Source organism: Bos grunniens, chromosome 5, assembly GCF_055505025.1.
Source record: "Bos grunniens cultivar Pamir isolate PY7600 chromosome 5, Bosgru_T2T1.0, whole genome shotgun sequence".
NCBI classification, from domain to species: domain Eukaryota; kingdom Metazoa; phylum Chordata; class Mammalia; order Artiodactyla; family Bovidae; genus Bos; species Bos grunniens.
In genome coordinates this window covers 89326768-89342501 of record NC_141169.1, presented here as the reverse complement: position 1 = coordinate 89342501, position 15734 = coordinate 89326768, and the positions used below count along the sequence as shown (strand labels likewise).

The window sequence follows — 15734 nt, the reverse complement described above, 5'->3', positions numbered from 1 at the left end:
AAATGAGTGCTGAAGACTGGAAGTAATCTCGAAATTGTTTCTGGTTTCATGAATTGTGTCTGTAGTATGCTTAATACATGTCTCTTAAATTCAATATTATAAGTTGTGTTCAAGTGAGCTTCCCTGGTGGCTCAGAGGTTAAAGCGTCTGCCTGCAATGCAGGAGACTTGGGTTTGATCCCTGGGTCGGGAAGATCCCCCTGGAGAAGGAACTGGCAACCCACTCCACTATTCTTGCCTGGAGAATCCCCTGGACAGAGGAGCCTAGTGGGCTACAGTTCACAGGGTGGCAAAGAGTCGGACGTGACTGAGTGACTTCACTTTCTTTCAAGTGAGCTATACAGCAGTATGCTTTTATAATCAAGTGTTAATTATACAAATGTGAAAAACTACTATTTACTGAGCACTTAGTATGTGATGAAACTCCAGTACTTTGGCCACCTCATGTGTAGAGTTGACTCGTTGGAAAAGACTCTGATGCTGGGAGGGATTGGGGGCCGGAGGAGAAGAGGACGACAGAGGATGAGATGGCTGGGTGGCATCACTGACTCAATGGATGTGAGTCTGAGTGAACTCCGGGAGTTGGTGATGGACAGGGAGGCCTGGCGTGCTTCGATTCATGGGGTCGCAAAGAGTTGAACACGACTGAGTGACTGAACTGAACTAGTATGTGATGAGCTTCCCTGGTGGCTCAGATGGTAAAGAATCTGCCTGCAATGTGGTAGACCCGGGTTTAATCCTGGGTCTGGAAGATCCCCTGGAGAAGGCAATGGCTAGCCACTCCAGTATTCTTGCCTGGAGAATTTCTTGCACAAATGAGCTACAGTCCATGGAGTTGCAAAGAGTCAGACATGACTGAGCAACTAACACTTTAGTAAAATGTGTCAGGCTGCTGTATATGGCTTTCCATTCCTTATTTCTCTTATCAGAGCAATATCAATGTATTGCTCTCCACATGGAAACTAAGGCTTAGAGAAGTTCAGGTCATGTTCTTAAACACTATACCATGCTGCAATAAAAAATAGCAACGAATAACACAGATGACAGAGTCAGACCAATCTCAACTGTCCCAGTGACTCTGACCAGGCAAGTTCTTTAACCTTTCTCTCCCCTGGTTTTCTCAGCTGCAATACGCAGATAACAAACACCTATGTAACAGATATGTTGTAAAAGCAAATAATGCATATAAAGTCTTTTGCTTAGTATTTGACCCTATAAGAGTCAAACACTTTAGCCAACATTGTTATAAAGATTATATACAGGTATAAATATTTTTCGGCTAGTTGGAACAGTATGACGCCAACGTAAAACCTGTTTATACAAAGCAAAAGGAACACTTAAACAAGAATAAATGGATGTTGACAAGAGTGGAAAAAGTTGTCGGAAGCAATCTTGGTTTCCAAACCAATTTAAAGTAAACTCCAAGTTAAGTAAAAATACATTTGATCAAAAGCAGGGACTGGTTCTTTTCCCTTGAGAACTCCTGAGTGGCTAGCAAAATGTGAAGTTCATGTTAGTTACTCAATACATCCTTAAAAGAGTGGCATCAGGAATTCCTGTGCTTCTGTTTCTAGAACTTGTCACTAGGAAAACATAATTCCGGTGCTCTCAGATTTTTTAAATTTTCCATTAAAGGTTAAAGATAACTGGAAGGCTTTTCTGGATTTGTGTTCATTGTGTAATTACACTACACATAGCTCACCCTCTCTCCAATTTCAGTTTGGTCTCCAAATGGTAGTAAGTCGATATCTGGTTGAAGAGAACAGGCGTCTGTGACCGCTTTGTACCTGTGGAAGAGGTGGTTTTAAGTTTTTACATCACGATTAATATACTGCCCATAAACCAAGTCCCAGGTTCAATGTCTCGGAAGCTGAAATAAAACACTTATTGAAGAATTTAGTATATTCTAGCCTCTATTTTAGGCTTACAGATACAAAGACAAATAGATACTGGTTCCCACTCTTGTGAAACTATTGTATAGCACAGGGAACTATATCCAATTTTTTGTAATAACCTATAATGGAAAATAATCTGAAAAAGAATAGATATACATACAACCAAATCACTTTGCTGTACACTTGAAACTAATATGACATTGTTAGTTAATTATACTTCAATGAAAAATGGTTAAAAATTAAAAAACAACTATTAAATGTGGCAGAAAATTGACACAGAAACATACGATACAAATGTACCTTACTAGGTACCGTAGATGGGTAGTTACAAAGTGCTCCTAGAATATGCAGGAAGGAATGACTAAGAAATCAGTGACATCTTTGCAGAGGAGGTGATTTGTGAGGTGTCTGCAGAAAGATGAACTGCAATTTTCCAGGAATGACAATGAGGGGAGAGAGAAAGGAACTGTACGACAGTGGACAAGTTCATGGTATGCATGAAGGATAAGAGGAGCCTCACTGGGGCTAGAGCATGGGTTATGGGGCGGGGCGAAGTGGGGACAGGGGAGAGGAATCTGTGTCCACGCTCATGATGCTGAAGAGAGAAGAAAACAGAAATCGATAAGGACTGACATAAAGTTGACCTAAGGCTGGATCTGGAAACTGGGGTTGACTGGAAATTCAAGGAAGCATGGAGACCGGGAATTCTGGGGAAAATATCAATGGTTTCATTTTCTCAATCACCTGGTCTTAAAATATTTGAGTGATTTTGTTTTTAAATTGGGGTATAGGTGCTGTACAATGTTGTGTTAATTTCTGCTGTACTACAAAGTGAACCAGCTATGTGTACGCATGTATCTTCTCCCTCTTGGTCCTGCATCCCATCCCACCTCCATCCCACCCATCTAGGTCATCACAGAGCACCAAGCTGAGCTTCCTGAGCTACACAGCAGCTTCCCATTAGCTATCTGTTTTAGACGTGGCAGTGTATACATGTCAGTGCTACTCTTTCAATTCATCCCCCAGCTCCCCGCCACTATGTCCACACATCTGTTCTCTAAATCTGAGTCTCTATTCCTGCCCTGCAAATAGGTTCATCTGTACCACTTTTCTAGATTCCACGTGATTCTTCCATTTTCTTCTCCCATTCTTATTCCAGAATGCTGTCAGCCATCTCTTTTTCTTCCATTTCTACAGTCACTGCCAAATATTGACAACAAACACAGCATGCCCAGATCATTTGCCCAACAACCTTCTAAATGTCTTTTTGCTCTTAATTCAGATTCACCTTATATAAATCTGTCATGATATGGGCAGATCACATTTACTTTGTGAGTCCTCTTTCTAACACTTTGCTGGGCGTCTGGAAAATTCAGATTTATATTGGTTGGCTTTTAAGGCACTTTACTGCCCATCTCAGCCTTCCTTCACAATGGAGTTTGCCACTGTCAATGTACGCAGATCCCTTTCTGTCTGGTTTACTCCCAGGCCCCAAGCAATTCCATGTAATTTGAATTTTTCCTCCCACACTTTCCTCTCCCCTCCCCCTTCCTCACGCCTCTCCCCAGGTCTAATTCTCCTTAACTCTCAGGACCCTGCTTTGAGTCTTAGGACACTCCCTACCCCTCGTGAAGGTGGCTTCAGGAAAGGGTCTTGCCTTTGCACACTCCAGTGGATGTTTGGAAGTGAAAGTGAAAGTGTCAGTCACTCAGTTGTGCCCAACTCTTTGAGACCCATGGACTGTAGCCCACCAAGCTCCTCTGTCCATGGAATTCTCCAGGCAAGAATACTTGAGTGGGTAGTCATTCCCTGCTCCAATGGGTGTTTAGAAGATGATTGAAAGAAGACATACTCTGGCTGCTCTGAGTAATCAGAACTCTCAGATCCCATATTCCTTCTCTTATTTTTCCATGGTTAACCCTCCTTCTGCAACATACTGGGATTTTTCTTCTGTTTACCAACAACCTCAGCACCACCCTCACCATGCACCCCCCGCCCCCCCCTACACACACAACCTCTGTTTCGGCTGTTTATTTTTGTTGTACAAATTGTTCTCAGTAAGTGCATACGATGGGCTGAATCCCAGTGAGGCTTCTCTTACAAAAGTTGACTTAATAGACCTGGTGATGAGGAAAGAAGCAGGGCAAACAGAGAAGAAAGGAAGTCCTGATACAAAGATTTAAGAACGAGGGGATGGGTGGGAGGAAGGATAAACTGGGATATTGGGATTGATATACACGTACTACTATGCATAAAATAGATATCAAGCATCTGCTGTACAGCACAGTGAATTCTATTCAATACTCTGTAATGGCTTATACGGGAAAGGAATCTTTAAAAACGTGGATATATGTATACTAAAACTGGTTCACTCTGCTGTACACCTGAAACTAACATAACACCATAAATCAACTATATTCCAATAATTTTTTTTAGAAAACACTCCAGAAACTGTGAACCAAACGTAGGGATTAGAAATAGTTGTTCTTTTTAGTTCTAAATTTTATACATTCAAAATTACCTCTGCTTGTTGAAAGGACTTCCAAAGGTAATATTTTCTTCTACTGTAGCATTTAATAGCCAAGGCTTTTGAGCTGCATAAGCCACAGAATACCTGTTCCTACTGGAAAATGGAAAAGAAAAACAAAATACCAAAATTACCCAAGAGTGCTGTGCTGTGCCTGTACTTTTGTATAACTAAGGAAAATGAAAGTTGATAAAATATCTCAAAGACAGAAATGAAGAATTTCTAAAAGAATATTTTAATGACCATCAACCTTATTAATTAGTAGTTAAATATTCCACTAAATTAAATATTAGTAGTTAAATATTCCACTAAATTAAATATTAGTAGTTAAATATTCCACTAAATTAAAAAAATTAAATTTTTACAATAATTTAAATAACAGTTAACTCTAAAAACCACAGATATTTTACTTCATATTAAAAGCACTTTACATTAACTATGAATTTTACAGGAATACCTTTAAAAGGGATGTGAACTGATACTGTAATTATGTGTTTGTGGTTTACTCACATGAACATATTTTAAGGTAAGAGATAATGTAAATATTTCAAAGCAAAGAATAATTTTGGGGAGTCTATTTCAACAATGTAATAAATACACATTTAAAAACCATGTATTTCAATACATATTGAAGCAGTTTATTTTTAAAAAATCATAGTCTCCTCCCTGTGCCCCACTTTTTGGCTTGCAAACTCTACCAGATGTCCATACATCATATTTTAATTTGCAGTAATTAGGAAAATGCATGTGAGTTGAAGATAAAGAGGATGATGAGCTTGGGGTAGGGAAGGGGTCAGCTTAAAATTCACACTTTCATAGTTAGTTATGGTCTGTAAGTACTAATTTAGGAATTAAGGTTAAAAGAGAATAAAGTGTAGAAAAAAGGTAGTTAGAAATGCCCAGTGATCATCCTGAAACATAATGTCTTAGGCGTTTAGAGGGCATGATAATATATAGTATGCTGGTAGTCTCTCAGATAACCATCTGTGCATTAAAACAGTGGTTCCCAACCTCTGGCACATCTGCTTCCCTCCTGCCCCCACCCTCATTCTTTAAGGTTTTCTTTTCTTTTTTTCTTTAAATAGATGAAGTACTTGGTTCTCCAGTTCTAGCTCACAGGCAGATTTCATCACTGTTTAACTCATAAATAATATACATAATAATTCTTTCATATTTATTTTATAAAACCCCAAATCCAATTTGCTAAGAACTGTTGAGTTTTAGTCAAAGTTGAGATCTGCGTGACTCAACAATTGACATGTTGGGCCATTTAGTTCAGCAAATTAATTCTTTCAGCAGCTTCCAGGTGTTGGGAACTACTGCGATCAGAAATTTACTAGTCCATTTTAATAAACAACTTTGTACATTATCAGAATGAATAAAATGATTAGGAGTAAGAAATGGAATATCAGGAAAAGTCTGAGGAAGGTAGTTATTCTTATTAAATGCAGATTAAAGTAGAAATAATACCTTCTGGTCGCTTCAAAAGAAGGTTCAGTTTCATTTACACTGCAAGTATGGCAAACAACGTTCATTAATTATGAAATATAAATATAGGATGAATGCGTGTACATATCAGGTAAGAGATAAATATTGTATATATTAAATAGCTACACTTTCAAATGGTTGTTGATACTAATCCCAAAGACAAACCAGATAAATGACAGTCTTCTTTTATATCCTCATCAACTAGGAAATAATTAAGCTTCCAAAAGATAGCACTGTTCTCCATACAAAATTTGGGTTCACACAATAGCCATATTCTAGCCCCAACTTTGCTCCAACTAGCTGTGTAAGTTTGGATAACCTTTATGGAATATTTTCCTAGTCTATATTAGAATTTGATATCTCCAGGCACTCCCTACTGTTAAAATTCAAATTTAATCTATTTAAATTCCTTATTAGTTACCCTAAGGCAAGAGAGGAAGAAATACTTTTTATACTCTAAACTTGAAGGGTTGAGACACAGCCTGGCCCTTAAGGAACTGGAAAGAAAGACAGACCTGCATATAGGTCACATTGTAACATTTGGGTATAATTAATTACTGATTTATATGCTTAATGTAAAATGAGGCATTTGACTAATTAAATTTAGTTATACCTATACCAATGGGAAAAATACACCTAAGGACTTATTGATTTTATTATTCTAAATTTTAATATTTTAGGTGAACTCCATCATTTCTGAAATACCTGAATTCAAAACATGTCAGGTAGAAAATCCCCTTCTGGAAAATAGCATCCAATTTTTTGCATGCAGGATTTGCATGTACTTTCCTTCAACAGTAAAAGTTAAAACTTGGTATTCTACCAGCTTCCAAGTTCATGGTTGGAATCTTATGGAATGGGAAAGAGTGACTTCTGCAAGCTGAAATCAGGAACAGTATTCGGAAGAAGGAAAGCTAGATGTGGACACAAAGATGCTATGTCGTGTCTGATCCAGGAAAGCTGACTCATTGTGTTATTATCCCTTCATGCCCGGCAAAGTCTTAGAGTAATTGAGCCACTGCTATAAAGGCAGTTACACTAAGACATCAGAAAATAGACCACCACAATAGATGGGGTCTGACAGGATGGCTGATGGCATGGGCAAGGTGGAAGAAAAAGTAAGGGAAGCCAGAGATAAATGATGGTTATGTCTTATATAATTACTGGGATTATTACATATTCTGGACTCCCTCCCTGGACCATCCAACAGGTGAAGTGTTTTATTGAGTTCTAGTTCCTGGGATATCAGTAGGAATTATTATTTATCATGACAACTAGGAAAAGACAACTTTAATCAGGCAGAACATTTGCTTTTCAACAAATACAGAGCACACCAGATGCAAGAGCAAGAACCCTGGCTTTCCGACAAGCGTGTAGAATTTTTAAGTCCCTCCCTCATCTCTCTCTTCTTTCTCTTCTGGGGCTACTGCATGTCAGGCTACACTAAAGGTAGCAATTGCCGAGGAGGCATCTATATTTAGATGAATTTTGTGTACCAAGTTCTATCCATGTAGGTCTGTCCTGCATGAGGACCAGTGCCTTCTCTCCCGTCCAAAGTAAATATTCCTTCCTGCAATAGGACAGGGTACTTTATGGCACTTTGTTCCTGCCAACCATGAGGGCACATTTAAAAATATAATTCATGCAACCAGAGATACAGGCAATGATGAAAGAATGACAGCAAGGGGCTTGGTACTTTACCATACCATTTACTGTTTCACTTTATTTTGTCTTGAAAAAAACAGCAAACAATTCAGTCCAAGGTAAAGTACTTCTCAGCATTTACACAAAATCAACCGATCAATATGAATAATTTCTAAATTAGCTTTATTCTAATAACATTTATATAACTTTCCTTATTGGAATAGGTGCAACAGTTTTTTTCCCAGAATAAGGAGTTATTTTAAATAACTCTTTAAAAAAAGGTCAGCATCCTCTAAGCATTCTTGATTTGAAAATATATTTTATCAGAAAATCATGGATATCATGGGAAAAAATTAAGTAGTTCTTGTAAATAAAGAAAAATAGAATTTTTTTTATTAGCTTATCCAATTTTTAGGGGTTAGTTTTTATTGTGTGTGTGTCAGAGCCAACCCAAATATTTTTTGAAGAAAAGTTTAGCCCTTTCTGCTATGGAGAGATGGGATATTCTTAAGGCAAGTATTCATAAAAAGATGATTTTTAAATTATAGTGATTTTATAAATACTTAGAATTTTCTTAAATCCTTTCTCATATTTTCATTTTATTGACTCTGACTTTAAGATATAACCTTTTCTTAACTTTTTAAAAATTAGGATTTATGGGAGATATTTCTTTTCTATTTCTTAAAAAAAAAATCTTAACCTTTATTAAGTATATGTCTGTTTTTATCTCATACTTCCCTCTTTGACTAGCTTCCATGGAACTCAGAGTAGAATTTGTGGCCTATGTTATATAAATATGCAGGACTCCAATACATGCATTTCTACCTATTAATTACTCAGATTATTATTTAAACCTTATTTTCTTTCTTGATATCTTTGTTTTCCAAGCTTTATTATATATGTTTTATTAAATAAAATACTTTACAACTTTTAAGAAATCAGGCTATAAATCGTATAAATTTGTCTAAAAAATATATATGTATACATATATACATATATGTATCTTGTTTAGAAAACTCAATAAATAGACTGTATAAAATGCTTTCCTAATTCCCAAATCATTTATTTATCTATTAACAAAATGATAATAATTCTTAATGATAATACTGGGAGTGAATTTGGCCCAGGTAGAGTAATTCTAGAGAAGATTAGATCATAAGAACATTCTAGAGGTATGAAAATAAAATCTCAAGCTTTTTCTGTCATGGTCTCTAATTCTTTCTGTTTTAATGCTAATGAAACCAGGTAAAAACAAAACCCAAATAACTTCATTATGGCCATACATGTCACATGATATAATTTAATTCAGTAAAACTTGCTCCTCAAAACCTGCATCCGTCCAAGATGGAAGGTGACGGTGGTAGGGCACACGTCACACAGCATCTGGCTTTAGTGATCAACAGGCCCCCCGAGTGAACGAAACTGCAAGGGGCAGTTATTCACCGAGCTCACTGCTGGATACATACTAAACAGTTTCACATCTACAACTGCAACAGGAATAAACTGTACCCTCCACATTTCTCAGCTTTCTTATTCCACCAGCGATACCAAAAATAGGATTTACAGTTCAGCTGTTTCCAGCTCAAATTTCACATCCAAGCATTTCCGCCTCTTAATTGGAGTTTAAAATAGAACCTATTCTCAAAATGCCTGTAAATAGTTTTGACTCATTCTGAAGAGATGTCTGTGTATGTTAACAGTAGATTAAGCCACATGGAACTTACAATGATAAGAACTAAATGGACATGTGCAAGTCGAGGGCAAAGTCTCCCCAGCACAACTAACATTTGGAACCAGATAATTCCCTGATGTGGCGGGCTGTCCTATGTGTTGGAGAATGTGTGTGTTAGTTGCTCAGTTGTGCCTAACTCTTTGCGACCCCATGGAGTGTAGCTTGCCAGGTTCCTCTGTCCATGGAATTCTCCAGACAAGAATACTGGAGTGGGTTGCCATTTCCTTCTCCAGGGAATCTTCCCAACCAGGGATAGACCCAGGTCTCCGGCATTGCAGGAGGATTCTTGTGAAGGGCTGTCCTGTGTTGGAAGATCAGTTTAGCTCAGTTCAGTTACTCAGTCGTGTCTAGCTCTTTGCGACCCCAAGAATCGCAGCACGCCAGGCCTCCCTATCCATCACCAACTCCCGGAGTTCACTCAAACTCATGGCCATCGAGTCGGTGATGGCATCCAGCCATTTCATCCTCTGTCATCCCCTTCTCATCCTGCCCCCAATCCCTCCCAGCATCAGAGTCTTTTCCAATAAGTCAACTCTTCGCATGAGGTGGCCAAAGTATTGGAGTTTCAGCTTCAGCATCAGTCCTTCCAATGAACACCCAGGACTGATCTCCTTTAGGATTGACTGGTTGGATCTCCTTGTAGTCCAAGGGACTCTCAAGAGTCTTCTCCAACACCACAGTTCAAAAGCATCACTTCTTCGGTGCTCAGCTTTCTTCACAGTCCAACTCTCACATCCATACATGACCACTGGAAAAACCATAGCCTTGACTAGACAAACCTTTGTTGGCAAAGTAATATCTCTGCTTTTGAATATGTTATCTAGGTTAGTCATAACTTTCCTTCCAAGGAGTAAGCATCTTTTAATTTCATAGCTGCAATCACCATCTGCAGTGATTCTGGAGCCCAGAAAAATAAAGTCTGACACTGTTTCCACTGTTTCCCTATCTATCTGCCATGAAGTGATGAGACCAGATGCCGAGATCTTAGTTTTCTGAATGTTGAGCTTTAAGCCAACTTTTCACTCTCCTCTTTCACTTTCATCAAGAGGCTTTTTAATTCCTCTTCACTTTCTGCCGTACAGGTGGTGTCATCTGCATATCTGAGGTTGAGGTGATTGATATTTCTCCCGGAAATCTTGATTCCAGCTTGTGCTTCTTCCAGCCCAGTGTTTCTCATAATGTACTCTGCATGTAAGTTAAATAAGCAGGGTGACAATATACAGCCTTGACGTACTCCTTTTCCTATTTGGAACCAGTCTGTTGTTCCATGTCCAGTTCTAACTGTTGCTTCCTGACCTGCATACAGATTTCTCAAGAGGCAGGTCAGGTGGTCTGGTATTCCCATCTCTTTCAGAATTTTCCACAGTTTATTGTGGTCCACACAGTAAACTGTGTTGGAGGATATATAGTAGCATTTCTGGCCACTATAAAGAAAGCTGAGCACCGAAGAACTGATGTTTTTGAACTGTGGTGTTGGAGAAGACTCTTGAGAGTCCCTTGGACTGCAAGGAGATCCAACCAGTCCATCCTAAAGGAGATCAGTCCTGGCTGTTCATTGGAAGGACTGATATTGAAGCTGAAAATACAATACTTTGGCCACCTGATGCGAAGAGCTGACTCATTGGAAAAGACCGTAATGCTGGGAAAGATTGAGGGCAGGAGGAGAAGGGGACGACAGAGGATGAGATGGTTGGATAACATCACCGACTCAATGGACATGGGTTTGGGTGGACTCCGGGAGTTGGTGATAGGGAGGCCTGGCGTGCTGCGTTTCACGGGGTTGCAAAGAGTTGGACACGACTGAGTGACTGAACTGAACTGAATTGGCCACCACCAACTAGATCAGTAAGCAGACCAATTCCCTTAGTATGACAACCAAAAAATGTTTCTAGACATTGTCCAGTGTTCCCTGGGGATAATCTGGATGAAAATCACTGCAGTGATTTTCTGTAGACTGTAGACTGAAAGTCTACAGTCCAATATCATAGATAAGCTGTTAGCAATTTCTCCATAATGACTGTGGAGGTTGGGGTGGTCTACCAGGTGTGTGTGTGCATGTTAAGTCGCTCAGTCATGTCCTACCCTTTGTGACCCCATGGACTGTAGCTCACCATGCTCCTCTGTCCATGGGATTCTCTAGGCAACAATACTGGAGTGGGTTGCCATGCCCTCCTCCAGGGAACTTCTCGACCCAGGGATCGAACCCGTCTCTTTTGTCTCTTGCACTGGCAGGCGGGTCCTTTATCACTAGCACCACCTGGGAAGCCTGTCTACCAGGTAGATCAAACTAAATAAATAAATATGACTTATTCATTGTTACACAATTATATACTAGTATGTTCCTGAGTCACCTTATTACTACAATGTTTTTTTAAGAACCCAAACAACCATTCAAACATTCAGAAGACGCACAATGTCTTTGTGGATACGCAACACACTAGCCTGACATAGCCACATCCCTAATGAGACACTTTAAGTCTCTAGTTTAAGTTGGATGTGAAGAGAAATGAATGATTTCTCAGTCTCTTAGGAAGAGTTTCAGAAAGATTATTTGATATTTCTTCTCTGAACACTGGACCACTAAGGCTCTGTGTGCATTTAAACTTTATAAATAACGCAAATTTTCTTTGATTATAGGATAAATTTTTAAACTTTATTTATCTGTGTTGTCCATTTAACTTTCAAAATTTACCTTTACAATCCTTATCTTGCTAAAAGCAATATATTAGTTTATACATAATATAAACCTCTATCGTGAATTGTTTTATCTTTTTAAATTTATAATATTTAAAGTTCCCACTAATTTGTTTTTTTAAAGCTGTGCTTATTTCCAAGGGGCTCTCAGACCTCGAACATGGGAATCTACTGTTCTCATTCCTTCCCTTGGGAGATCATCGGATGTGTGACACCAACAGAAACTGATTAAAAATACACATACTTGCTCCAGTGAACTTTTCCTTCCAAGGTCTGCATCTCTCCGAGGATGGCAAGGAGAAGAGAGGACTTCCCACATCCCACTTGGCCCACAATCATGGTTAACTGACCTAGAGAAAAGAAATAAAGGATAATAACAGGATGAGAAGGAATTCACTTATAAAATAAAATCAAAACACATTTAGAAAAGGCTGATGTTTCACAATCTATGGCCCAGTTTTGGTCCCCAGAAATAGTATTCTAAACAGCTCCTTTTCCTGATACATAAGGTTTCTGGAAAAGGGAAGGAAAATTAAAACCTATAGGTCTTGATATGCTATTTTTAAAAATACTTATTTGGCTCTTCTGGGTCTTAGCTGTGGTATGGGGGATTTAGTTCCCTGACCAAGGATCAAACTCAGCCCTTGAGGTCTTAGCCACTGGACCGCCAGGGAAGTCCCTTAATGTATTATTTTTAAATTATGAGAAGAACTGACTCTAGTAAAAGCAGCAGTGAAATACTTGCCTAAGTCACCTAGATTAGTATTATCTTTATTATTCAATTCATTCTGGAGGAAAAGGTAATTTTGACTGCTGCTAAGTCACTTCAGTCGTGTCCGACTCTGTGCGACCCCATAGACTGCAGCCCACCAGGCTCCCCCGTCCCTGGGATTCTCCAGGCAAGAACACTGGAGTGGGTTGCCATTTCCTTCTCCAATGCATGAAAGTGAAAAGTGAAAGGGAAGTCGCTCAGTCGTGTCCGACTCCCAGCCACCCCATGGACTGCAGCCTACCAGGCTCCTCCGTCCATGGGATTTTCCAGGCAAGAGTACTGGAGTGGGGTGCCACTGCCTTCTCCAATTTTGACTAAAACAGATAACTAAGATTAAAGTGATTAATCACTTTAATCAGTTCTTATTTTGATTTGCATGTTTAATAGAAAAATTCCAAGTTACTGACCATGAGGCCAAGTAAAAAAATATTTATATTCAATTATCCAAACATTTTAGTAAAAGCTATACAGTATTTGTCTTAAATATCTGAAAACTTCATCAGTTTTCTTTGGGGATAGAAAACTATTTTCTCAAACACTATTTCTTTAAAATCTTTCTTCAGCAAAATGAGAAATTAACTACTCCATTATTTAAATGCCACAAATCAGCAAATAAACTAAAAACAGTTCATTTGGATGGTAAATAATTTGTTCAAGGTCCCCACTCTGTAGTGATAGGCAGGTCTTATAATTCCCAGTCATTCTCTCAGAGATACAGGGATTCATGAGCTCCACAGTGCAAACAGATAACTATCAGTAATGTTTGTCTTTAAGAAGTCTTTCCTTTTGTTAGACTTAGTTATCTTGGAAAACCACGGTCATGATAATGAACAGATACAAACTTGATGTTAGTTCACAATGTGGCTTTATATTATTTCATGATGAATTATTTAAATGAAAGCACTAATGCTTTGGAGGTGACAAATGTTTTCCCCCTGAATTCACAAAAATAAATTTGTTCCTTAAAAAAAACAGTTACAAGCTAGTAATAAATGATTCTTACCTGTTGGAATTCGAATATCGATATTGGATAAGGTTGCTAAACCACTGCCCCATGAAAAGTACCCATTTGTGACCTAGAAAATAAGAGTACAGAAATTTAATTATGACACTACATAAATATGTGGTTTCACAGGATAAGTCCAATTACAATAAATTTTCTTTATAAAGCACTGGAAGACTTTCAACACCGTAGAACACACAGTGGCAAAATTCTAATTTAGAGTCACGACTATTTAGAGGCATAGATGAACAACAAAAAAGAATGGAAGGGAGAAGGTCTTTAAATCAGTGATATTATGAAGAATGCTAAAAATTACAATAATTTTCCCTGAAAGTGTGTGATAACTGGATCGTTTATATGTGAACATTCTTTGAAAAGCAATCACTCAAATATTATCCAGTGTAACTCTGACATGGATTATTCTCTCACTGCTGCAATTGCCAGAAACCTGGTGAGGTAAAGTCAAGAAGAGAGATAACTACAAATTCCTGCAACAAATGACTTGTTAGCTAAGGATGAAGGCTTTGTAACGAATGTATTTCCTGAACTATGTGGACTTACTGCTATTCATTGATCTTGAAAGAGTAGAGGGGAGGAAGGAAAAAGGACAGAAATGAAGCAACAGTACTTGGTGGTTCAGTTCAGTTCAGCCCCTCAGTCGTGTCCGAGTCTTTACGACCCCATGCACTGCTGCACACCAGGCCTCCCTGTCCATCACAACTCCCGGAACTAGCTCAAACTCATGTCCATTGAGTCACTGATGCCATCCAACTATCTCAGCCTCTGTTGTCCTCTTCTCCTTCCACCTTCAACCTTTCCCAGCATCAGGGTCTTTTCAAATGAGTCAGTTCTTCCCATCAGGTGGCCAAAAAATTGGAGTTTCAGCTTCAGCATCAGTCCTTCCAATGAATATTCAGGACTGATCTCCTTTAGGATTGACTGGTTGGATCTCCTTCCAGTCCAAGGGACTCTCAAGAGTCTTCTCCAACACCACAGTTCAAAAGCATCAATTTTCTGGCATTCAACTTTCTTTATAGTCCAACTCTCACATTCATACATGACTACTAGAAAAACCATAGCTTTGACTAAATGGACCTTTGTTGGCAAAGTAATGTCTCTGCTTTTTAATCTGCTGTCTAAGTTGGTCATAGCTTTTTTCCTAAGGAGCAAGCATCTTTTAATTTCATGGCTGCAGTCACTATCTGCAGTGATTTTGGAGCCCAAGAAAATAAAGTCTGTCACTATTTCCATTGTTTCCCCATCTATTTGCCATGAAGTGATGGGATCGGATGCCATGATCTTAGTTTTTTGAATGTTGAGTTTTAAGCCAGCCTTTTCACTCTCTTTTTTCACCTTCATCAATGAAGAGGCTTTTTAGTTCCTCTTCACTTTCTGCCATAAAGGTGGTACCATCTGTGTATCTGAGGTTATTGATATTTCTCCCAGCAATCTTAATTCCAGCTTATTCTTCATCCAGCCCAGTGTTTCTCATGATGTACTCTGCATATAAGTTAAATAAGTAAGATGACAATATACAGCCTTGACGTACTCCTTTCCCTATTTGGAACCAGTTTGTTCTTCCAGTTAGTCCAGATCTAACTATTGCCTCCTGCCTGCTTCTGTTGCTGCTAAGTTGCTTCGGTCGTGTCCGAGTTAGGGCCATACAATTTCTGTCCTTTATTGTGCCCATCTTTACATGAAGTATTCCCTTGGTATCTCTCATTTTCTTGAAAAGATCTCTAGTCTTTCCCATTCTATTGTTTTCCTCTATTTCTTTGCATTGATCACAGAGGAAGGCATTCTTATCTCTCCTTGCTATTCTTTGGAACTCTGCATTCAGATGGGGTATTTTTCCTTTCCTCCTTTGTCTTTAGCTTCTCTTCTTTTCTCAGCTATTTGTAAGGCCTCCTCAGACAACCCTTTTGCATTTCTTTTTCTTGAAGACGGTCTTGATTACTGCCTCCTGTACAATGTCACGAA

General features: G+C 38.7%; 1 protein-coding gene across 6 annotated transcripts in view; it reads right to left on the bottom strand.

The window, feature by feature from the left end:
- The window catches only part of ABCC9 (ATP binding cassette subfamily C member 9), a 156531-nt gene that overhangs the window by 74272 nt on the left and 66525 nt on the right, over positions 1-15734 (bottom strand). For 4 of the 6 annotated variants that reach the window (XM_086401802.1, XM_086401801.1, XM_086401806.1 and 1 more), the window contains 5 exons: positions 13755-13827; positions 12224-12329; positions 5892-5930; positions 4416-4517; positions 1702-1786 (listed from right to left, as the gene is read on the bottom strand). In XM_086401802.1, the coding sequence (XP_086257928.1) occupies positions 1702-1786; positions 4416-4517; positions 5892-5930; positions 12224-12329; positions 13755-13827 (405 nt within the window). The remainder of the gene's footprint in view (positions 1-1701; positions 1787-4415; positions 4518-5891; positions 5931-12223; positions 12330-13754; positions 13828-15734) is intronic. The other 2 variants (XM_086401804.1, XM_086401803.1) reach the window with 1 other exon arrangement.